This window comes from Pollicipes pollicipes, unplaced genomic scaffold, assembly GCF_011947565.3.
Source record: "Pollicipes pollicipes isolate AB1234 unplaced genomic scaffold, Ppol_2.1 Scaffold_5724;HRSCAF=6776_pilon_pilon_pilon, whole genome shotgun sequence".
Classification (NCBI taxonomy): Eukaryota; Metazoa; Arthropoda; class Thecostraca; order Pollicipedomorpha; family Pollicipedidae; genus Pollicipes; species Pollicipes pollicipes.
This window is the reverse complement of record NW_023596746.1, coordinates 8,845,104-8,868,079: the sequence shown is the minus strand read 5'-3', so window position 1 is coordinate 8,868,079 and position 22,976 is coordinate 8,845,104. Positions and strand designations below refer to the sequence as shown.

General features: G+C 51.9%; 2 protein-coding genes across 2 annotated transcripts; one reads left to right on the top strand and one right to left on the bottom strand.

Annotated features, from left to right (window-relative positions):
- Nucleotides 1–985: 985 nt before the first annotated feature.
- Nucleotides 986–5,667, bottom strand: LOC119103587 (methyltransferase-like protein 24). The gene is made up of 3 exons (XM_037227174.1): nucleotides 5,230–5,667; nucleotides 2,653–2,906; nucleotides 986–1,829 (listed from the first exon to the last, which is right to left on the bottom strand). The coding sequence occupies exons 1-3, from the start codon at nucleotides 5,619–5,621 to the stop codon at nucleotides 1,498–1,500; spliced, it is 978 nt and encodes a 325-aa protein (XP_037083069.1). The 5' UTR covers nucleotides 5,622–5,667; the 3' UTR covers nucleotides 986–1,497.
- A 1,160-nt stretch (nucleotides 5,668–6,827) lies between these two features.
- Nucleotides 6,828–21,184, top strand: LOC119102457 (protein O-linked-mannose beta-1,2-N-acetylglucosaminyltransferase 1). Its single transcript, XM_037225828.1, has 17 exons — nucleotides 6,828–6,845; nucleotides 7,229–7,370; nucleotides 8,581–8,664; nucleotides 9,921–10,054; nucleotides 10,647–10,865; nucleotides 11,599–11,824; nucleotides 12,264–12,391; nucleotides 14,521–14,591; nucleotides 14,991–15,176; nucleotides 15,843–15,935; nucleotides 16,175–16,288; nucleotides 16,574–16,661; nucleotides 17,107–17,297; nucleotides 17,842–17,962; nucleotides 18,820–18,891; nucleotides 20,575–20,684; nucleotides 20,983–21,184. Exons 1-17 carry the CDS (start codon nucleotides 6,828–6,830, stop codon nucleotides 21,182–21,184), a joined length of 2,199 nt encoding a protein of 732 aa, XP_037081723.1.
- The last annotated feature ends 1,792 nt before the right edge of the window (nucleotides 21,185–22,976 follow it).

The following is a 22,976-nucleotide window of genomic DNA, read 5'->3' as shown; positions in this document are numbered from 1 at the left end:
CTGCAATATTGGATCTAGGAAGACCCGAAATAGGGGACCCGCAATATTGGAGGTCCTCTGCTGGTCAGAGGCCCAGAATGCCTAACAAGGGTAAAACGGCAGTACCAAACGTAATGCTACACGCCCCGTTTCGACCAGGGGTCCGATAAGCCGAACTAGGGTCACTGTGCCAGATACCGACGAAGCCAGGTTTCGGTGATCGATGCAGGGTTGATGCTACGTGGCTTCAGACGTTGTTAGACGTGTGCAGCTTTGAGAGTGAAGAGGGTAAGTTGATGTGCGCGACTACTAAAGGCTGCCACGAAAATCGCCGTCTGGTAGCCGTAAGGCGGGCTGCAGGCTGCAAGGCAGCACACGCGTTAGGCATGTTCGACACGGCTAGTGCTGTTTTAGCGGTCATTGTCAGATGACTACCGCTACAGGTTCGACTGGTGTACATCGTAAAGTTTTCGAACTATGCCATCGAATAGTTACGTCGAATTGTAGGTCGGCGCACTTCAAAGCTTCTTTCGAACGTTGGGCTAATTTTTTCACGCATTTGACTGCCAACATTTGACCGATTTGTTTTCAATTTCTGATGACGCATCGCATCGTATCATGATGAAATAACATGCCATAAAGGCATATTAGTCGTGTTACCAAAACCATGCGTCATGCAAGAATCAGCAGAAAATGCTTAAGCAAACACGGTACGAACGCAAAGCTTTTGCATTGTGGCTAGCTCAGCAATGCCCTGTTTGTACTCTGGCTTGAGAAGGCTGAGGGCCAAACTCATCATTGAGGGGGCCAAAATGTACATGGGGAGGGGGGGGGGGGCAGTGACCCACGAAAAGAACACAAATCGAAACCTCGACACTCGTGGACCTCCGCAGGTCTCCAACTACACATCCGGCGCGAGCATAAGCCCAATGCCGGGTGATACGGCAGGGAAGCTTAGTGTCCGTAACGTACAGTTCCCCATTGCTCTGGATATTTATTTACGAGTTTAATGATTTCTACTCTTTCGTTTGATTACATGGCACAGAACAAATGAAACACAAAACCACATGGCCGTCTAATAAACCCGTTTCGGTCCACACCGGCCACACCTTTTTAGCCCATTATTCTCGTCTGCACTTATGCACGCGTTCCCTCGCTCGCTTCACGAACCACTTCCGCTGCTCAGACTGACCGTCGAGTTCGAGTTACCACGGCTCGGTGTTAACAATCCCAACTGCGGCCACTGCGGGGTGCGGTGGACTGAGACGTCAGAGCCCAGCCCCATGGCGGGCCAGAAACAGACGACGTGTCATCATCCACCGGTGCGAGGCGAAACAGTGCGAAGGGGCGACCGTGAGCCGCGAGCTTCTGTCCGTCCCGAACCCGTTGCGGTTTGCGACGGTGGGGGTTGAGTTCAACGGTCAGACGACCGACAGCCGGACCCGGACGGCCGAGGCAGCATCCAGCCTCAGTGACTGTAGTCACGGGCAGGAGGAGACGCCGTAGCCGGAAGTGCACTCAGTGGTAGAAGTTGGTGTTAACGTAAGAGATCTCGTACTCGGGGTAGAAGTGTCGCTTCATGCCGTGTGCGCGCACCGGCTCGCCTCGGCCCTTGGACGAGAACACACGGAAGCCATCGCAGTCCAACATGCGCAGCAGCTGGTAGTAGGTCAGCAGCTGCTCCATCAGCATGTGCGGGTGCTCCGAGTTGATCGGCCGGTTAAAGTTGAGCGTGATCACCAGCTGCTTAACCTGGTCCAGCACCTCGGAGCGCACGAACTCGTCGAGCGCCTCCCACTCGTGGTCGCGTATGTCCAGTTTCAGCACGTCGATGGTGCGGTGCTTGTGGCCTGCGGAGGCAGGACGGCCAGGTCAGAGATGGCACGGAAGGGATCTCACCGGCAGAGCCGCTTGGGTCCAACCGAAAACCTGCTGATCATTCGGACCAATGCGTCCATCAGATCGGGCTGCCATGCGTGAGAAACCTGTGCGGCATAAAACATGTAAAAGCGCGCAACGTTATTTATATCAATCTTCTTGGATGCCCTTTGAGGGGCCATGGCAATACAGCGTGCCACCAAAGTTCATGGTTGCAGTTTCCCTTTCAGATGGGGGGAGGGGGGACTCCAGCCCCCCCCCCCCCTCCCCCAACTTTGGCAACAGTCTTCCCCAGCTCTGAACTAAACATGAGCCAAATCCGAGGAGAAAATCATCTGTTGCTGTATTTTGAAGGGTGTCATTTTTCATTGCTTAGCCACCCACTCTTCTCATTTTGCGGAGCTAAGCCCTGTCCAGGCTTGTATTGAAGCATATTACGCAAAATGTGAATGACTAATTTTGGCGTTTGTTGTCTGAAACCAGGACAGGTGTTTTGATCCGCAAAATAAGTTCAGGGTGAGCCGGAAAAAATGACTAGACCTTCCCTTCAAATGCATAAAAAGCGGGTTTCTCCTCGAATTCGACCCTCATCTCAAAGTAAAGTGGGCTATTCACATCAGAGCCCATCATTGCGAGTCGTAAGTTACCCTCACGTCAGTCGGCCCATCCACATATCCCCGCACGTCAATAAGTGTCCCAATAGCGGCGCGTTGCTGCCAGTCGCTCAGCCCGGGGACAGGTCCGTCGCATTTCCGCGAGTCCTCTCCCCATCCTGCGCGTGCCGTCGCCTCTTACCGAGACTCTCCACCACCTGGTGCAAGTTCCTAGCGCGCTCCACGGTGTTGCCCTGGCGGAGCGCGTCGAACGAATTGAGGCCGACGCGGATGTTCTGGAACCAGATGCGATCGGAGCGCTGGTGATCGTCGACCTGATCCAGGGTGTCGAACGCGTACACCTCGCACCCGAGCCGCTCCATGTCCGTCTCGAACGTGAAGCTTTTGTCGACCCCGATGGAGTAGGTCAGGCAGCTGCCCGGCGTGATCTTCAGCCTGCCAACACCAGCGAGACGAGGGTGACACTGCGCCAGCGTCGGCCAGTGGTCGGCTGTCGCGGGGGTTAAACCACACAGTACAGCGTCGGGTGCCGCGTGGGTTGAACCACACAGCACAGCGTCGGGTGCCGCGCGGGTTGAACCACACAGCACAGCGTCGGGTGCCGCGCGGGTTGAACCACACAGCACAGCGTCGGGTGCCGCGGAGTTTGAACCACACAGCACGGCGTCGGGTGCCGCGGGGGTTGAACCACACAGCACAGCGTCGGGTGCCGCGGGGTTTGAACCACGCAGCACGGCGTCGGGTGCCGCGGGGGTTGAACCACACAGCACAGCGTCGGGTGCCGCGGGGTTGAACCACACAGCACAGCGTCAAGTGCTTAAACCACGCAGCACGGCGTCGGGCGCCGCGTGGGTTAGATCACTCAGCACAGCATCGGGTGCCGCGTGAGTTGAACCACACAGCACAGCGTCGGGTGCCGCGTGGGTTGAACCACACAGCACAGCGTCGGGTGCCGCGTGGGTTGAACCACACAGCACAGCGTCGGGTGCCGCGGGGTTTGAACCACGCAGCACAGCGTTGCGGAATTGGTGACGATATGGCATGGCGGAGAATGGCGACTTCAATACTGAGTGGGAAGATAAACGCTAGTTACTTGTTAGTAAAGCTACGCTTGCTGTTACCGACTGTAGCTTTGCTCCGAACGGTGCGCAGACCAGCACCAACTGATGTTTTTGTCTATGCTGTTTGACAGGTGTTTGACGCCTAGCGTTGATTTGGTGTAAAGTGGAGCCAACACATGCTTCACTCCAAGACGGTTAAATGCAAAAGAAGACAAAACTTACCAAAATCCATAGAGAAGTCACGGAGCATGCATTGTCATCCATGACAAATGCACGTTGACACGCATGGATGTATATCAGAGCTGAGGATTCGGATTGGTGCATTCGAATGGATTCGAATAAATTCAAACATCGCGGATCCCCAGATTCTACGGACGAGAACTTCGACCTTAAAAATCAAGATTCCGATCCTAAAAACGACACCAAATTATGCAGGTCGTCATTAAAATATGCATCTAAGTATGTAAACTGTGATCCAGCTTCACATTCCCTTCATATAGGCTGATTTTCACACGTCTATGCCGGTTGTGCATCGGTCTCAGTCGGCCGTTCTCTTCATCATACGTAACATTAGTTTGACATCTCGATCAAAGTTTTGAATCTATCCAAACGTATCAAAACATCTAATTCGAATCCATATCCGAATCCTCCTACTCATAGCGTTGGAAGACAAAATGAAGGATTCCTCAGCTCTAATGCCGGTGTCACGCAAATGCTGTAGCGTGCAACGACATGCCCGGTCATGCCAAACGCGGTGGACCAAGCGCGTAGTTGTTAACGAGAGCAAAAAGCGCCCCACAATGTTAACGCCGTAGTTTTGAGATGCAGTGTTATCGGTGACTTTAACCTTGATTGTTTCTGATTCCGTTTCATATGCAGCACTTAAGTGACGAAATCAAGCACTTTTCAGACTGAAACCAACCAATTGCTGGCTGAATACAGCCATATGTGTTTTCGCCAGGATTGCACTAAACGGTTGAAAGTTAAACAAGCCAGCGCGCGGCGAAATTCAGCGATTTCATTCCTCTGTTCCCGGATAAGACGCTGTGTGCTTACTGGCGTCAGAGCCAGCATGGATCTGTTTTATGAATTGAGAGGGAGTGACAGCTTGTCATGAAACGGCAGGAAAGTACATAAATTGTGCCAGATACTCACGAAATGACTTTGTCCCCCCAAGTTTGCCCATAAATGCATATTTCTCAGGTTTTGCCCATTCAAAGAACATTTTCAGGTTAGGTTGCTTTTTCCGGACTTCAGTTTGCCTCCCACCAGCGCTAATTTGTCCTCTCAATCTCAGAGACGCTGTCACACCCATACCCTAAACTAAAAACGAAATGAGCTGACAGCAGAAGCGAGCAAGTTTTGCAAGAACCGTTAGCTGCTGGATGCAATACAAGTTCACAAGATCTTGATCCGTCATTTCGAACACCGCAGTCGACGATTTACCACAAGTTGACGTGCGAGATTCGTTTAGTTTCGGTGGCGAGTCAGACAAGGCAATCTTACGACACACATATGACAGTTGACAGGCTGCGTCCTGGCCAGAGGCTCGCTCCTCCATTTTGTGGAGGGCTAACTAAAGACTGTCCACCTCTTCCGCATGTCTTATTCACTGGGCTGGCCCGAGCCTGATCAGTCGGCATATTCCCTCCCAGCTCCCACGCGAGCGGTGACCACTCCACCGCGCGCGCGCTCACCGTTTGTCCAGGCAGATCCACTGGAAGTGGGCGGCCGTCTCGTTGCACTTGGTGGCGGTGCCCCACTCCCCGTGCAGCACCTCGCTGACGGCCGTCTTGCCCAGCTGCACCATGCTCCGACAGTCGGCCGTCACCGTCTCGATGTCGTCGAAGAACTCCTCCGGCCGCTGGATGGCCGGCACGTGGCAGATCTCGAACCCGTCCTCGTCCAACTGAACGCCGCTCTTGCGCGCGCGCGCCGCCTTCGGCTGACTCCCATCGTACACGAAGAGCAGGAAGACGAGGCAGGCCACGCAGAAGCCGGCCGTCGATAGCGAGAGCACACTGCGAGTCTCTTGTCGGCGGGCGTCCGTCTTCTTGGCGCGGCCGTAGTCGTCGGCTCTCGTGAACATGGTGGACCCGTGCGGCGGCCGGGACACGTCTGCCGGGGCTGGCCGAGCCGCGTCGGCCGAGGCCGGGGTCAGTGACCGCGCGACCGCGCAGCCTCCGCCGCCGCCGGCACCGGGCCGCACGCCGGGCGCTCGGAGAGACGGGCGGACGGAGGGACCTGCGCCCGGCCGGCCGGGAGAGAGGGAGGGAGGACGCCGTCTGGAAGAGAGGGGCGCCACCGGTCAGAGGACGTGGCTCATGGACTCTGACCATGAACTTCACACAACTGGTCCAGGCCGGAGATGAGCGGGGTTTATTGGGCTCGGTGTCGATCTGTAGGTGAGACATTACTGACTTCGTGCCCACATTTCGACGTCCGCTCATCCCGCACGTAACGTTAAGATTCGCTATAAGTGTACTGCCAAGTAAATGCCGCCTTAGTCCTGGTCTTTCAACATGTGTATCTACATCCCCAGAGACTAGCAACCAGCAATCGCAAGTGTGGTCACTTCACTGTTTTTTGTTTGTTTTCTTTTGTTCCAAACAGCCGTTGAAAAATACGGTGTAGTGTGCATAATTTTACCCAGTCGTCTTCGCATTGCTGAACCGGCTCTTCGAACTGCAAAATTGCTCACAGTTATAGGGATTTAAAGCAAAGCATAAAGTCTAAGTCATCTTCTTTGCAAGGACCAACAATAAAATAGAGGAAGGGCCTTTAAGTCAGGAGCGTAGATTCACAAAAGAGTTAGAGGAATGGGGGTTAAGGGGGGGGGGGGGCTGAACAGTAAAAATGACCCAAACTACCCCGACACATGGCAACAGATTTCTCCCGATATTTCGCCCTCTTTCATTCAACAGTTGGGAGGGGGGAGTCCAAGTTGGGGGTTGGGGTGGTGGCTGAAACCCATACGCCCAATTGAACAAGAAATTGCACTGCTTTAAGTGCATAATCTATCTATGCAGAGCATTAGTACATACCACGCTCACCGAAATCGTCAATTTCAAGGTGAAGAGCGTTTCGCATTTGTTACACCCATGTGCTGGATGCAATTTACCGCGCGTGGTGCCGTTCCAGTGTTCTTGCGGATGACATCGGTGGCCATACGACGGTGCACAATATCGCTGAATCCTAAAGCGTTAAAGCTTTTATTCAGTACATGGATATCACCCCTTCACGCAATACTTCCAACCTGCAACCCCGGCAGGCGGGCTGACGGTTTATGACGCTAATGAGGCAGACCCACAAAGTGACCAGAACCCTAAGATAAATCCCTCACATTTCGCCTTATCTGTCACCAAACGCTCGGAAGCACTTGATAAGGTGCCTGCCGGCTGGGTGACACAAAGATGATTAGTACTTGGCCTTCTCTGCTGAATTGCCCGAACTCTGCACATTTCGGTTTCAGGAGCCAAACCCGTCATTGCCCAGCCCCAGGTCTGTCGACCTGTGCATCTCCGCGCACACACCGTGTTCCGTGACGTCACTTGGCTGGGTCATGCCGTGTCCTGTGACGTCCCTTGGCGGGATCATGCCATGTCCCGTGACGTCACTTAGCGGGATCATGCCGTGTCCCGTGACGTCACTTGACCGGATCATGCTGTGTCGGCCGTCTCATGCTCTGACCGCCAGACGTCTCTGCACCTCTGCATGGTGGCCGGCCTCTCCACCGGCTCCGCCCGGGCTCACCCCGTCCACAGCGCCGGCGGCAGGCCGGAGGAGCCACTGACCTCCGCGGAGAGCAGCCCGCTGCCGCTGCAGTCACAGTCGGCAGGCCGAGCAGCGGTCGGACGTCCGCTGCAAGGTGTCTGTGCAACAGTGCATGCGTGCAATGGTGCAACACTCAACTGTGCAATGGTGCAATAGTGCAACAGTGTAGACAACAAATATCGGAGTACTGGAATAGTGAAAACCGAGTGGCACAATGCTGCCGTATTTTGTGAGTGTGAGCATCACTATTGCAAAATTGCTTTTGTGCAGCGTATGACATTAAAACTGTGAAGCAGTGCAAGACAGTAGTTGGGTGTAGGCGGAACATTGCGACTGCGCGGTGCTCCTCTGCGATTGATAAACAGCGTCTATGAGCAAAAGTGCAGTCGGGTGAAGTGACAGCTGAGCCACGAGTGCAGTCGGGTGAAGTGATAGCTGAGCCGCGTTGAAACAGTGCACGTTTCCATACGACGTCGGATGACAGGATACGACGGTGGCTACTTATCATTTGTATCTGATAACTGAGAGCATTGGTCTCTCACCGTCAAAAGGACTGAGAGAAGCTAGCAGCGGTGGCACGAACTGACAGGAATTGTGACCAGACGCTGAACAAGTAGCTGTTTGGTTTGTGGCAACCAGGCAAATGGGGAATATGATCCGTAAGTTGTGATATATCATGCTACATCGAAGTACCTAATGATAGATGCATGTACTCAATGGCGAGCACACTACGCAGTGTGCAGCATAGTGCGATGTTTACATTGCTGAGGCCTGACCCACCATCGGCCACATGACGCGGACGAGTCTCTGAAGATTTAGACGAACCGGAAATGCGACAGGAAATATCTCCCACGTAAACTGCCTGTACCTAGAAACATTTCCAAAATCCGAAAATCTTATCCAAAGGTCTGCTAAAAATTAAACCTAGTGTTGCAACTGTGCTGTAGATACGTGTTCCTTGGAAATCAACTTAGCTGTGCCAGATTTTCGAAGGGATAGTCTGTCCTGGCTACGCAGCCAGGTATGTTAATGGCTGTCCGGTTCTGTTGAACATTGTGTTGCATAATGCTGAACAAAGAACGTGGTGTGTCAGAACAGTTCCCATCAAGCTAGGGTCTATGACATAAAAGAAAGCAAATAGAATGCCACGTGGCTTGCGCCGACGTTTGTCGTCGGTGAAAGCTCGCGGTACCCCCCCCCCCCCCTGCGATGTGTGCGCTAAGAATGCTATTATAAGCGCAAGGTGGTACTAACCTCCATGCACTTTCTTTCAGAGCTGAGCCTGATCCTGATAATGCTGTACTGCGGGATGTCATTTGGCCTGAGTTTGGCCAGTGGGCCAGGCGCCCTTGAACAAGGTCAGTACACCCTGCAGCGCATATTGAATGTTATGGATGTTATGCATGGACCTTGGCTGCGCTAAATAAGTCACGAATGCACTGGGCATTATTGACTGATCATCCACATTGTTTCAGTGCAGGCCCTCGAGAACGAGATAATATGTCGATGACCTATCAGGGTAGAAAGATTAAAGCCATAGGTGAGGTATGCAATACTCCAGCCTCAACAAAACCTAGACTTCATTATAATGACTCAGCTCTAGGGATGTGGCAAAAATAGAAGGGCATTTGCACTACTAAAGGTGTAGATTAATGCACTTGGGCATGGGAAGTGGCGCAGGGGTGGGCTGGATCCCCGACTTTCGCGCTAAACAGGGATGTTTTGATTGTGAGCCGGAAGAGTAGCACAATATGTAAAAAAACAACAACACGTATCCTGAATTCTCTCAACATGGACCACTTCTACCGAGTAAAACCAAAGATGCGTTTTATCTCAAAGCGTCAGTCGTTCAGAAAACTTTAAACTGCGGCCCTCAGCAGACTTTTGTAGCTGATATACCTCTTCGCTGGGCCCTTGTCCGTGTCTTCTCAACCCCGATGTCTGTCTCGATCCCTCTATGCGATAGAAAACTACGGCAATCACATAAAGTTACCGAAACACGAATAACATTAGACAGCGCATTAGCCACATCTTTTGCACAAATCTGGCCTTCGCCCTCAACCAAATTTACATTGCACCTGTTGTGACCAGTATGCAATCTTTCGGTTAAACCCCAGGCTTCAAAGTACGTTCGTACACTTTAAGTGTTCTGTATGCATGGATTAAGTATGATGATTGTAATAATGATAGCGATGCCGCTGCTGCTGCCGCTGCTGCTGCTGATGATGATGACAATGATGGCGATGATAGCGGTAGTAGCGATGATGTTAACGATGATGATGATAATGACTACAACGACGACGGTGGTGATGATGATGATAGTGGGATGGTGAACAGGAGGAGGAGGAGGTGGAGGAGGAGGAGGAGGAGGAGGAGGAGGAGGAGGAGGAGGAGGAGGAGGAGGAGGAGGAGGAGGAGGAGGAGGAGGAGGAGGAGGAGGAGAAGAAGAAGGAGGAGGAGAGGAGAAGGCTGACGCGCATTGTGCTGATGTTGATTTATGTTGAATGTCTGCTTTCAATCTGCGCGGCATGTCCTGTTCTGAATTCGTTTATCGCCGCCATTCGTACTTGTATCATAAACACCAGTGTGCTGCAAATATCATACACCGTTACAGACGTCGCTGGTAGTCTCGTGGAAGAAAAAGATCTCTTTTCGGATGACTCGCTCGGCGCCGCAGTCAAAGAAGAACTTTTCATCGAAGTACTCTCTCGTCCCCGGTCTTGCGTGGTGAAAGTGAACGGGAAGACCGTGAGTGGATCGTTCACTGGTCAAGGTTTGCTGCATCTACCTGACTACATGGCGGGTCTCGTCCGCATTTTCCAGTGAGAGTATGTGCTAAATGCGCTCCGGTTTACTTAGTGTATTTGTCCATTTGTCATGACGCAACAATGTACAGGATATGCTTGCATTCGTGCACGTTATCGAAGGTGTCCTCGATCCGTCACATCTTGGCATTACTGCGATAGCTGTCCACTATCCAGATATCTTCTTAGCTTAATTTGTCGCTGAATTTCGACGTGTTTGATAGTTACACCAGATTGGAAATTGATTACTTGATAAACTAGACGTTTTCGTCATCTGCACCGGTAAAGTCTAAAAACTCCTGCCTGCGGTCATTTGCGGTCGACATAAATCGTTAACATTTGAGACCGCGTTCGGTGGACACGTCAGGGCATGGTACGCAACCTTGTAGCGTTATTACAAACGCACGTGCCATCAACTAGAAATATGTGGGGCCCTTCCAAGGACGAGCCACCACCGTGTGCACCTGCAGTCCAAAGGACCAGCGGCTCCTGCCATCACCCGAACGTCATCAGCAGATTCGTCGCCCGTGCCGCAGGTCCTGTACCGCGACAAGCTGGATGCCAAGCCACCCCCGTCATACTTCAGCACCCACATGTCGATGGAAGGCACGTACGCGGTGGTCGTGCATCCGACCTCGGGAGAGAGGACGGCAGATGTACACGCGACGGGTCATGACCCGAACGGCGCCTTCTACGGCATGGAGGAACTCCTCAACAACGTGCAGAAGGGACGGATCGTCGCCTTCTGCACAATGGTGAGCACGCCCGGCGATAGTAATCGCCACGCGTTTGCATTAACGAACCGGGGGTGCAATGTCACTCCAGTGTCTCCTGAAGTGTCTCCTCAAAAGGTCAGCTCATCAAAACGAAGTTTTGGCAGGTCCAGTTCGGGGTATTTCGTTACCTAGCCGATAAGTTTGGATTTCTGCCGACATTTGACACACCTTGGATTTCTTTCTGTCGACTGCCGACTGCGACAGCAAGCGCGCAGTTTAACCACGTTTAACGCAGCCTGACCAGGCAGCTGTAACGGATGGTACAAAGGACCTGCATAACGTTTGCAGACCAGATTCGGTGCCACGTCCACTTTTTACACTTTTAATCTAACGACTCGACTGTCCAATTCACGGGGGTGTCGCACTAACTTCTACTTCGTTGCCGATAGTGGCAAAAGCGGCGAGGCTGCCAAGGATCAATCCAGCGCGGCCAGGGGCTGTTTGTCCTCTCGCACTGATTTCGGGCCTTAGCGGTGATCAATACCCCGGTGATGCCAGTGTAGACAATAGCATGGTGGTACACTTCATAACACTAATGACGTCACAGGTCTCGTGGAATTATTCCCTCAAACGGTTCACAGCATTTCTTCCAGCCTCCAGTCAGTATCTGCCGTCTTCACTTCGCAGACCGAGGCAGCTCTCTTAAAGGTACAAGGCGTAGTCCGTGTTACAGCCTGGGACTCCAGCAATATCTGCCGCCGTATTTTCGCAGGGCGAAGCAGCTCTCTCCATGGATTCCAAGGCGGAGGATGTGTTTCGAGCCTTGAACTCCAGTTACATGCCGGACCTGCAGATGCGCTCCATGTTCGCCATGGTCGCTGTCAAAGACGGAGACGTGTTGGCAGAGGGCTACAACGTCAACCTGGACGCGCTGGACTGGACCCACCCCGGCTACACGCTCCGACTGACTGTGTCGGTACCGAAGAAGACCTTTAAAGGTTGGTGCAAACTGAAAGGAAAGTCAATTTTGAAATAGCGTTTGTTGTGCCGTAGCACCCATGAGCATCTATAACTATAGCAAAGCTCAGAGCTCTTTAATGGGGGTTCTGATTTCGAATTGTGAGATTTTGACCCCGGTATGTTGATAAGCAAACAGGAAACTCTATGTAGACATGGTACTTATGTAACTTGCACACAACTTTTCTGCTCCTACATTTTATCCTTGCCACAGTTGCACTCATTCATGCATTCGCCATGCATTCAGCACTCTTGAAAAGTTATCTCCTGGGAATTCTCTTACGCCGTCATCATGCATGTCATAATTTTATGGTCCTTCTGTCTCTCTGGTACATTATATAGCATCATCATACATTCGATACACACTCTCTTAGAGCACATCATACTTGGGTGCATTACCCTCTGTATTTTCTGTTTCAGAGGCTGTGTGCGACCAACTCCAAACGCCTGAACACAGCGAGAGGGCAGCATTCTGCCAGAAACATGACGGATACCGCGGGCTTTGTGACTGCGATAACCTGGTGCCCACCAAGTATGCCCCCAAACCGGTACGCTCCATCACGTACGATATGTGTTTGATTAGATGTGACGGATATCCGCATCAGATCAGACCGATGAATGCGTCCACTCAGTCGGCCGAGGCAACCCTCATCTGGCACAGCCAGCCAGCCAGGGGCGCAGCCAGAGCCTCGGTAAGAGGGGGGGGGGGGGGGGCACAGGGCTGACGACGGGTCCCTGGTGGTGAAAGGCCCCTAAATACACTTCTTCGCCTGCTTAATTTTGAGGAAGCACGATTTTCGCCGTTTTATTTTTATTTTTAACTTTTTTAACTAGAACAAAAGTCAGGGATCACCAAAGCTTTCGTATCACCTTTCATTTCAGAGGACCCGACCAACGCTAGAGGACCTCTGACAATCTGGGTCCAGCACCTGTCCGTGCTCAGCAAACGTCCTCTAGCCGACACGGGACTCTTTGCCGACGCACTACCCCCTGAAGGGCACTGTGGGCCGCTGACTGACACAGGTGGCCCTCATTATGGCAGGGGCCTCGACCAATGTAAACCGCGTGACCTGGCCTCGTCCCTGCCTGTAAAATGGGCCCCTGGGCTCACCCAACCCAGAGCCGACTGCTCGGTGCTGGTGGTCTCTGGTAAACCGCATTGTCCCAGGTGTCTTTTATTGGTGTAAAAGACCATCGGACTGACGCTTGATGTCACGGGCCTACGGGCGGGAGCTTTTAATATGACCTGCAGCCAGCTCCTCGGGCCCCTCAGCGTTCCAGTTGGGTCCTGAGTCCCCGGTCCCCGAGAACCCATTGCATCCATCTCCAGGCTCCTTTCGTGCCCGGCTGAAAACGGCCTCCGGTTGAATCCGGATCACGTGCCGACGAGCGGGACTCCCTGTCGGTCACCGTAGGCTCTTGGCCGACAGTAGGCCCCCACTGTTACAGGGACTCCGACCAATGTACATCGCCGGCCTCGGCTTTATTCCAACCCGCAAAATGGGTCCCCACAGCTCAGTCCGAAGCGAGGCCGCCTGTCCGATGCTGGCGGTGTCTGGCTGAAATAGTGTCCGCGTTGTCTCACGGGGGTCTCATTCGGTGCAACAGGCATTCTGACTAGCATCTCAGGTAACGGCCCACGGGCAGGGATCCTTAACGTGATCTGCAGCCCTTCGGGCGCTTCGGGCCCTTCAGCCTTCCAATAGACTCCCAAATGGACCCTTCATCGTCGGTCCCGAAGGGTCCATCGGACCTACAGGCCCCCTCGAACACTGCTCCTGGTTGACTCGAGGCCCCTTGCCAACACAGAACTCCCTGTTAGGCACCCCAGGCCTCTGGTCGCCTCAAAGTGCCCCTCATTCACTCAGGGGCCCCGACCGCTGTAAATCACGGGTTCCGGCCTTGTCCCTGCTTGGAAAATAGGCCCTCAGGCCCAGACCGACACGGAGCCCTCTGTGCGGTACTGGTGGTGTCTGACCGGCACCTAAGGGCCTAGTCGGTCCAGACCGACACGGAGCCCTCTGTGCGGTACTGGTGGTGTCTGACCGACACCTGAGGGCCTAGTCGGTCCAGACCGACACGGAGCCCTCTGTGCGGTACTGGTGGTGTCTGACCGGCACCTGAGGGCCTAGTCGGTTCAGAGTGCCCTCAATCGGCGCAAAGGGTACTCTGGCTGGCGTTTGAGGTCTCTGCCCATAGGGCCAGGAACCCTAACACGACCTCCAGCAAGCCCTTCCGGCTCTTTAGGCCCCAAACGGGCCCTTAATCGTCGGTTCTGAGGGGACCTTTGGGCCTCTCAGGATCTAAGGGAAAGGCACAGGGGCACATACTCCCCTTGTCCTCCCTGCCTGTGCCACTAGTGCGTTCACCTCGGCACACTTTTGCATAGGTTGCAACTGCGAAGCCGTTTGTTTTGTGCAACAGTCCCTCACTTAACCACTGCCCGATGGATGATAAAACAGAGGATGTTCTGAAAATGCCCGCGCATGTTAAATATGTGATGACTTGCCACTCAGCTGTTAGCATTGCCCATATTCTCTCAAAACTCATTGCGGGTTGCTGCAGCTCCTGTAGTTCAAGAACCTGCATTAATCGGCTTGACTTTTAAAATATTTGACTGCCCCCGCTCTAAATAGTGTTGACTGATAGCTTACCTAGCTCTGACGTACGTTTACAGTTCGAAGACGGCACGTTCTTCAAATTCCCCGTCGTCATAATGGCAAGCAACCGACCTCAATATTTGTTCAGGTGCGTACTATTTCTGCCTGGATCGTGCACTTCTTGCAGCCAGACACGAATGCCAAGTTTGGAACACACCTAGTCTGCAAAATGCAGAACGGTGACATAATTTTTACCAGCGTTTGCCACATCTTCCCCTCTAGGCCGCGCGATGGGTAGACGACGGCAAGGCACTGACCCCGCTAAGCTGCACAGCTATACCCTCACTGCTGTCTCCAACCCTGCCGTCTCTTGCTGGACGAGGCTTACAGGCTTGTGCAGCGATGCCGGCACCCGGCGCTACCATGTCCCACACGGCGCTCTAAGCCACCATCACTGCAACAACTGCTGTCTCCAACGCCGCGACGCTCCATTCAGCAGCCGCTGCGGCGGTCTTGTGCCACACCAGCGCCCTCCCTGTCGCCGCAGGTGCCTGTCGTCGCTGCTGCCGGTGCGCGGTCTGGACCTCTCCCGGCTGGTGGTGTTTCTGGACGGCGACTTCCCGGAGGTGCGGCAACTGCTGATGCTGCTCGGGATCCGGCTGCACCGGCACGTGGTCGAGCCGATCGGCCTCGCTTCCCGCGCCGTCGGCACGCGCATCGGCTTCAACTACAGGTGCGGCGTGTGCCGCGGGAAGCACGACCACCACGTGCGCGGGGCGATCCTGCCACGGCTCAGTCTTGTGCGGAGACCTGTGGAGTCGGGTATGGGCGTCAGTGGGCCGAGTGCTCCGGGCCGATCTCGTGTAATGACCTCTAGGGTCGGGTCTGGACGCCGGCGGAGACGGGCGTTCCGCGCCCGAGCTCGTGTAGTGACCTCTGGAGCCGGGCTGGGCATCGTTGGGCCCGGGTGTTCCGCGCCCGATCTGGTGTAGTGACCTCTGGGGTCGGGTCTAAGCACCGGCGGGGACGAGTTCTTTGGGCCCGACCTCGTATAGTGGCTTCTGTGGTCGGGCCTGGGCACCGGTGGAGACGGGCGCTTTGTACGAAAATAAATGCACATCTTCCGTAGGCTAATGACAATATGCATGACAGGTTTGCTATGGAGCGTTACGCATGAGAAGGCGAATCGCTGGGTGACCAGTGTCAGGTAGTTGATTTGTTTCGTTTCTCAAGCAATGCATATACGATGGGCGTAAAGCGATTGCGATATTGTATGTACCAGGAAAACTTGGAAGAAAATGCTTGGGAGGGAGCGACCACCTGGTTTCTTTGACATGGAGTGTTGGCATTGCGACAAGCCCGCAACATCCTGCAGCAGAAACGTGATCCCGCTTTCCAGATATACAATAGAGCAAGCATTCAACATGTTCCCGGATGCTGAAAAACTCGTCCTCTTGGAAGAAGATCTGGAGGTGGCACCAGATTTTCTCAGGTCCGTGACCGGCACATGGATTTTGGTGTTGCTATGCACGCAAAGCGAGCATTCGCTCCGCCAATGACGGCTATCATTGTGCGTTACCAACACGTATTACCACTTTACTGTGTGGTATTGCGATAGCACGCAAGAGTTACGGCGGTTTCGTCGTCGAGCCATTCGTCCGTATGCCGCCTTTGGGCTTTCGTGGCCCGGCAATGTGGCGCGCTGGGTGACGCCATGTCCCATACTTCCAGCTACTTCCAACAAACGCACCATCTACTTGACAAGGACGTCAGCTTGTACTGCATATCCGCCTGGAATGATCATGGGTACCAGCACACGGTGGGAGATCCAGCCATGCTATACCGGTGAGAGACAAGATCGTGCTGCCACCTCTGTGACCTCAGCCGGAGTGTCAAGAGGTCGACGAGAACGTAAACCAACACGGCTCCGGATTCTGTTCCACACTGTTGAGGCGGCGAGGATGCTGAGTTGATGCATGGTCCAAGCCACGTGAATCTCGAGAGCTTTACGCACTGCCTGTCGTGGACCGTGCGTCATCTTTGATAGCGCTGGATGTTTTATTTTGCCTACCGACATGGCACCAGCGCGCGTCGCATGACTTTAAACTGCATTGCGTTCTGCTGCTTCAGGATTGGTACTCTACCCGGACTAGGATGGATGCTGAAGCGAAGCTTTTTCTTCAATGAAGTCATTCCGATATGGCCTGAAGACTGGGAGGTGAGATGCGCGCGCTTCTATCATGCTGCTTACGTTATGTGCTGTACAAGATTATCGGCATTCATCATGTAGCACAGGAGTGTACTTATATCCGTGCGAATGGAATGGACACAGAATGTGATTTGTTTGCAATAAATGCCAATCAGTCACGCAATATGTAATATTTGTATATATTTGTATATATGTCACGCAATATATATATATATATATATATATATATATATCGCTCTCTCTCATTCTTTTTTCTCTCTTTCTCTTTCTCTCCCTCCCTCTCTCTCATGGACTTCAAATAAAGACGTGCGCGTTAGCATTCCACTCCTCATTTTTTAAGAGCATATTCTCGCCTGGCGAATGCCTCCACTCTATGATGGTCCGGTGCACCTCTTCCGAACGCTGCTACAGCACCGCAGAGAACCACCAGAGCCGTGTCACCTGCATGTTGCAGACGTTCGACTGGGACGTCTTGCTGAGGCTGGGCAGTATCCGGAGAGGGCGCGACTGCATCATTCCTGACGTGTCGAGGACCTACCACTTCGGCTTCGTGGGAAACCACGTCAATTCCGGCATGCAGTTCGCGTTTTTCTACGACCACGCTCTGAACACGATTCCGGACGTGAAGCTCAAAGACGTTGACAGGTGTGGTAAAGGCCCAGCCAAACAAGACGATGTTCACCAGGTGGCTGCACGCGCTGCTAAAACTCTGTCGACTTTGAAAATGAGCTGGCTGTCGTCAGCTGGGAATCGGGCTGCTGCAGTCACCCAAATCACTCATTATGAGCGCAGAAGGTGCCTTCACCAATCAGCTATTGTGTTCTCATAAAGGCGCCTTTTAACCCGACCGCTCAAGAGTACCGGTAAAGTACAGTCGAGTTCATTCACCAGCATCAATGAGTTTTAATTCCATATAAGCCATAGGAATCTCTAACTCTCAATGCTGTAGCACGTTTCTTTCTCAGGTTGGATCGGCATATGGTTCATAGTGGGAATATGTGCTCTAGAGTGTCTATCTCAAATTACACATCATCGCATGTTTTTTTATTACAAGCGTTTATTCGATCAAAAAATGCATCCCGACATCACTATTCTCGTTTCATACAGCATTTAGCTTTTGAGCTAGGTACACACGGTGATGTAGCTCAACTGTGATTACATGAATGCTGGCATTCGCTCTTTCCTAAAGGATGGTCTTCCATGAATACGAGAAGCTACTGCACGAGCTGGTAACCACCGGCACCAAACTGGATGGCGACGCTCACACCAACTCAACCTCCTGCAAGCGCATCATCCCTTCCGATACGAAGGCAAGACATGCATGCGGAACAGTCCGCATTCTTGACAACACGCTTAACGCTCTCCTGGATTCGCCGGTTTTCATTACGCAGACTAGTAACGGTCGATGCGACCCCTGCCTTTTCCGAACTAAAAAGATGTCGGTTAACAGAAAACATCAGCGGGGCTTGCTCAACAAGATCCCGAAATATATATCAGGTCAATGCCAATTTCCGCGAAAATGAAATTTTTCGGCGTTGCACACTCATATGCTTAGGTCACGCTCATATGTGCGAAACAAAACCTGAACAGGCACATTCTTTGCCCGATTTCGCGTACATTGCCGTGTAGTTTTTTTTGCGTTTAGACCCTCTATTTATGATATACGATCCGTTATGTAACCATGTCGGCTCACCACGTGTGGTCCGCGACATTGGTGTGGCGCAAAACACGATGCACCACAGGCTACAGAAAATGTTTACGTCATTGCACAAGCCAGAGAGACATTTTCAGCAAATCTTAAGGTGGTCGCATCACCCTACAGCCCCCCCCCCCCCCCATCAAAGCGAGTGCAAAACCGGCACCGATGTACTTCAAACATTATCAGAAAAGGTAACAAGCGCCCCTGTCGATCACCGTGACATTTATGTCATCACATGATATGGGTCACGTCGACGAAAAGGTGATCACGCTGTGATCGATTTGGTGCACGTTAGTTTTATATTGTTCACGCATTACAATGCGTAATGCGTGAACACCTTTTCACGCACGACGCCGGTGGTCTGGACCGGACGTGTCCAGACTAGCTTAAGGTGTAAAGTAGGCACAGTATGCACTGGCGCCGTTCCCGCCCCTGCGGGTGTCACGCGTGTGTCGTGATTTCTTCCAGAACCAGACATACCTGATGTTCCTGAGGATGTATGGCCCAGAGGACACGGAGCCCTGGTTGAAAGTTGCCACGGTGAGTACAGTCTCGTGTCATTAATCCTTTTAGTGTCCGAGACGTGGCGTCGTCAGAAAGGCAGACTTCGTGCAGAATGAAAACGGGTCTGAATATCATGGTGAACAACTAAGGCGTGAAAGACTCCAAGCTTGGCATGTTTTCAGTTTTCATCCATTCGACTTTTTGCCACGTTTTTCTTCGCACGAAATTTGTGCATAATTTGCGACAAGAAAATGTGTCCACTGAGGCAGGGCTAACAACCGGTGCGTGTAAAGCCGTGCATACGCATGAAGTACACACAGACGAATGAAGTAGGTATGAGTTTATATTTGAACTGCGGTATAGCACGATACGTCTGCCGTTGAGATTCCGAAACCTGTTAAAAGCAGCGGCACGGCAGGCACATAATTTTGTTCAACGACATTGTGAGCTTGATCTAGCTAACGGATTGATGCAGTCGACGTACATCTTAAAGCAAGGGACTCCGAAGATCGTACGGACGTTTGCACAAAATGAACCTAATTTTCCCGACCAGCGTGCAGGTTTCAATTTTGTATGCTCGAGGGTCACCAAGGTACAAGTACGCACTTGAAGGCGTGATATCGTCAATCAGAATATAGACATTCGGTTCTCCGCGTTTTTTCAATTAATTTTCGGTTCGTTCCTCAGCATACGGTGATCTTAATGGTGACGAGCAGCGACAGCTAACATAATGAACATCATCTGTAGCCGTGTGTTGCGCACGAGCACTGGGCAAACGCGTCAAAATTTTTGGACGTCATTATCGCCACAGCACGTGCTGCGAGCTTGTTGGCGAACTAATCTGCGCGATAGTCACATTATGACACAAAATGACAGGCATAAGCGTCCGAATTTCTAACGCTCTGGTGACGTTAGCTCAGATCTTGAAAATGTTATTCATGGTGCTGACCCTGGTACACAAATGTTATCGTGCAGGAAAACTGTAGCCTCGTGGTCACCAAAGATCAAGGCCGTAGCAGCGATTGCAGGTGGTCTGACGTTACTTCATGAACATCAGTGACCACATGCTCCCACTTGAATCAAGGTGCCTTCTCGAAAACACATAGAGTTTCGTTGATTATGGCAGGAGCCCGACTTGGCCCCCCTTGACCCCATCGAACGGGTGAACCATGCGAAATAAGGAAGCTTGATATATATGTATATATATATATATATATATATATATATATATGTATATATATATATATGTATATATAAATATATAAATATATATATATATATATATATATATATATATATATATATATAGTTGCATTATGTTATATATATATATAAATATATGAATATATATATATATATATATATATATATATATGTATATATATGTATATATAAATATATGAATATATATATATATATATATATATATATGTATATATATAAATATATGAATATATATATATAGTTACATTATGTTATATATATATATAAATATATGAATATATGAATATATGAATATATATATATATATATATATATATATATATATATATATATATATATATATATATATATATATATATGAAAGATAGCAGGGACGTACGAAGCCACCCGTTCACTTGCCGTGCACGCTGCGGCACATCAAGTGCGCAGTGAGCTGTAGGGTGTGCACTGAAGCACATAAAGGAAGCACTTAAACCGAGCATTCTGTGCCAACAGTGCCTCAACCTCTGGGACATGGACAGCCGTGGTGACCACCATGGTATCTGGCGCTTTTGGTACAACGGAAACCACATCATGGTGCTCGGAGTGCCTTTCTCTAGACTCTCGTGAGTATTCGGGTTCGCTGTGAAGCTGAGCGGTGTGTGAAGCGGCACCTGATTGCCTTCCCGTTGGTCACGAGCCGCTAGCGCTGCATTTCTGCCTCGTGCTGCCCTTCTCCGAGAGTCGTGTGTTGCGGTTCGTTATTCTCGCGGAACGGCGCCGCACGCACTGTTCAGACATTTGGTTTTAGCCAACAGATCGCAGGGCCCTTGAGAACTTCGAGGTGTCTTCAGGCCTTTCTCGTTAAGTGGCCTTTTTCAGGCCTTTCTCGTGGCCTTTCTCGTGACACAGGCCCGTCGGCAGGGCGTTCGCTGTCAACAACAAGGATGACGTGACGGTCTTCGGGGGCAAACGGAGCAAGGCCATGCGGGTGGCCGGCCGGTGGCCGCCTGGGATGCGCCGTGACAGCACGGCGGACAGGCAGCGCCGCATGCGGCTGTCGGCCGCCGCGCTCCGCATCAACCCCGCCTTCATCTCCGAAGTGACCGAGAACAGCCGCGCCTGATGGCGCCTCTCGTCCGCCTTCATCTCCGAAGTGACCGAGAACAGCCGCGCCTGATGGCGCCTCTCGTCCGCCTTCATCTCCGAAGTGACCGAAAACAGCCGCGCCTGATGGCGCCTCTCGCCCGCCTTCATCTCCGAAGTGACCGAGAACAGCCGCGCCTGATGACGCCTCTCGCCGAACGGCCTCCCAGCCGAACCGCCTCAACAGCCGATCCCAAAGCTCGAAATCCATCTGGCCGATCAGAGGAAGTCAAGCTGAAGATGGGCGCATCTGGTAGCAGCTGCTCTGGGGACAGGAGCTCTTGAGGTCGACCCAGCGGAGTCAGACCCTCCCTTCCAAGACCCTTCCCACGGGAAGCCGGCTGTCTCTGGGAACAGCTACTTTGGAAGAGAAGCCCCTGCGCGTATACGGCTGACACCACCATCAGCTGAAGCGACCACATCCTGCGAGCCTGGCCCCGAGGGCTGCCGCTCCAGAAATACACCGCGTTAGGGATGATGTTTGGAAACGAATGTCTCTGACTCTGTTCCTAGCTCCATCTTCCTTTATAGCCACTGCCACGTCGATCACATCTAAGATGGCGAAAAACCACCGACACAAGGACTGAATTGATTATGCTCTATTTTGCAGGGGAGGGGCATATCGTCCATCCCGAAAGCAGAAGCAGACACTGCGCCTCTAGTCGCGTGCCTGACAGTCCGCAGGCGAACAACATAGCGTGGGTTGAAGTCGGTTGAGAAATTTACTGTCCTTTATATCGAGCAAAATATGGCGATTGCAGACGTACAAACAGCGTGGTACTTGTACATCAACACGGACCCTAATCAGCAGGGCAGCCACAAGAACTGCCGTGCCTCGAGTGTTTGCCGCCTACCACGGTCAGCAGGGCGGCGGCTGTCGTAGAGGAACGTGTCTTTGAGGTGAACCTTCCCTCACATTACACGTTGACTCAAGTGTCGGCTAGGTCATGCCCGAAACATGTTTTCGGGACCAATGTTCTGCTAGCCCTAAATCCTGACGACATTGTGCCAAATGCGAGTAGCTTTCTTGACATGCATCGTGTTGTAATGCATGAAGAAAGATTTTCAATATTCACAACCGAGCTAATAAAGTGTAGTGTGCACATCGACCGTGCTCTCCCCCCCCCCCCGTCTCTCTCTCTCTCTCTCTCTCTTCTCTCTCTCTCTCTCTCTCTCTCTCTCTCTCTCTCTCTCTCTCTCCTCTCTCTCTCTCTATCTCTCTCTCTCTCTCTCTCTCTCTCTCTCTCTCCTCTCTCTCTCTCTCTCCCTCTCTCTCTCCTCTCTCTCTCTCTCCCTCTCTCTCTCTCTCTCTCTCTCTCTCTCTCTCTCTCTCTCTCTTTCGGTCGTCATCACGGTGGCGCTTATCTTGTCATTTATCATAGTGAAAGAATCTCATGTTGTCAGGGGTATCAGTTTATGGACGTGCTTGTCATGTCATGAGATGTAGCGTAATGTCATGTGACAACTTGGTGTATGTCCAGAATGTTGTATTACACTGATAGGAAGCCAGCACCGGCAGCACTGATAGATAACACTGATTACACAGATAGCATGCATCAACTGAAAGCAAGCCCTTCAACATGTGTCTTACGGAACAAACAGAACAATTCCAGATAAGCCCGCTTTGAACACAAGACCTTTAAATTTTTGGTGTCGGCGCGTTACCGTCTTCACCACTGACACCAAATCATGTTCTGCCTCGGCGATGAACGAATGCTTACGTTCACCTTGTCTCTTCCTTATTATAAAACGACCATCGTCAAGACAACTGT

Bases quoted from the DNA above. Each gene is read 5' to 3' on its own strand.
- LOC119103587 (XM_037227174.1), bottom strand. From the start codon at position 5,621: ATGTTCACGAGAGCCGACGACTACGGCCGCGCCAAGAAGACGGACGCC. The intron at 2,907-5,229 runs GTGAGCGCGCGC...TGGTGTTGGCAG, and splicing joins TGGATCTGCCTGGACAAACG to GCTGAAGATCACGCCGGGCA. The intron at 1,830-2,652 runs GTAAGAGGCGAC...CTGCCTCCGCAG, and splicing joins CCAGGTGGTGGAGAGTCTCG to GCCACAAGCACCGCACCATC.
- LOC119102457 (XM_037225828.1), top strand. The intron at 14,592-14,990 runs GTGCGTACTATT...CTGTCGCCGCAG, and splicing joins CGACCTCAATATTTGTTCAG to GTGCCTGTCGTCGCTGCTGC. The intron at 18,892-20,574 runs GTGAGTACAGTC...CTGTGCCAACAG, and splicing joins CCTGGTTGAAAGTTGCCACG to TGCCTCAACCTCTGGGACAT.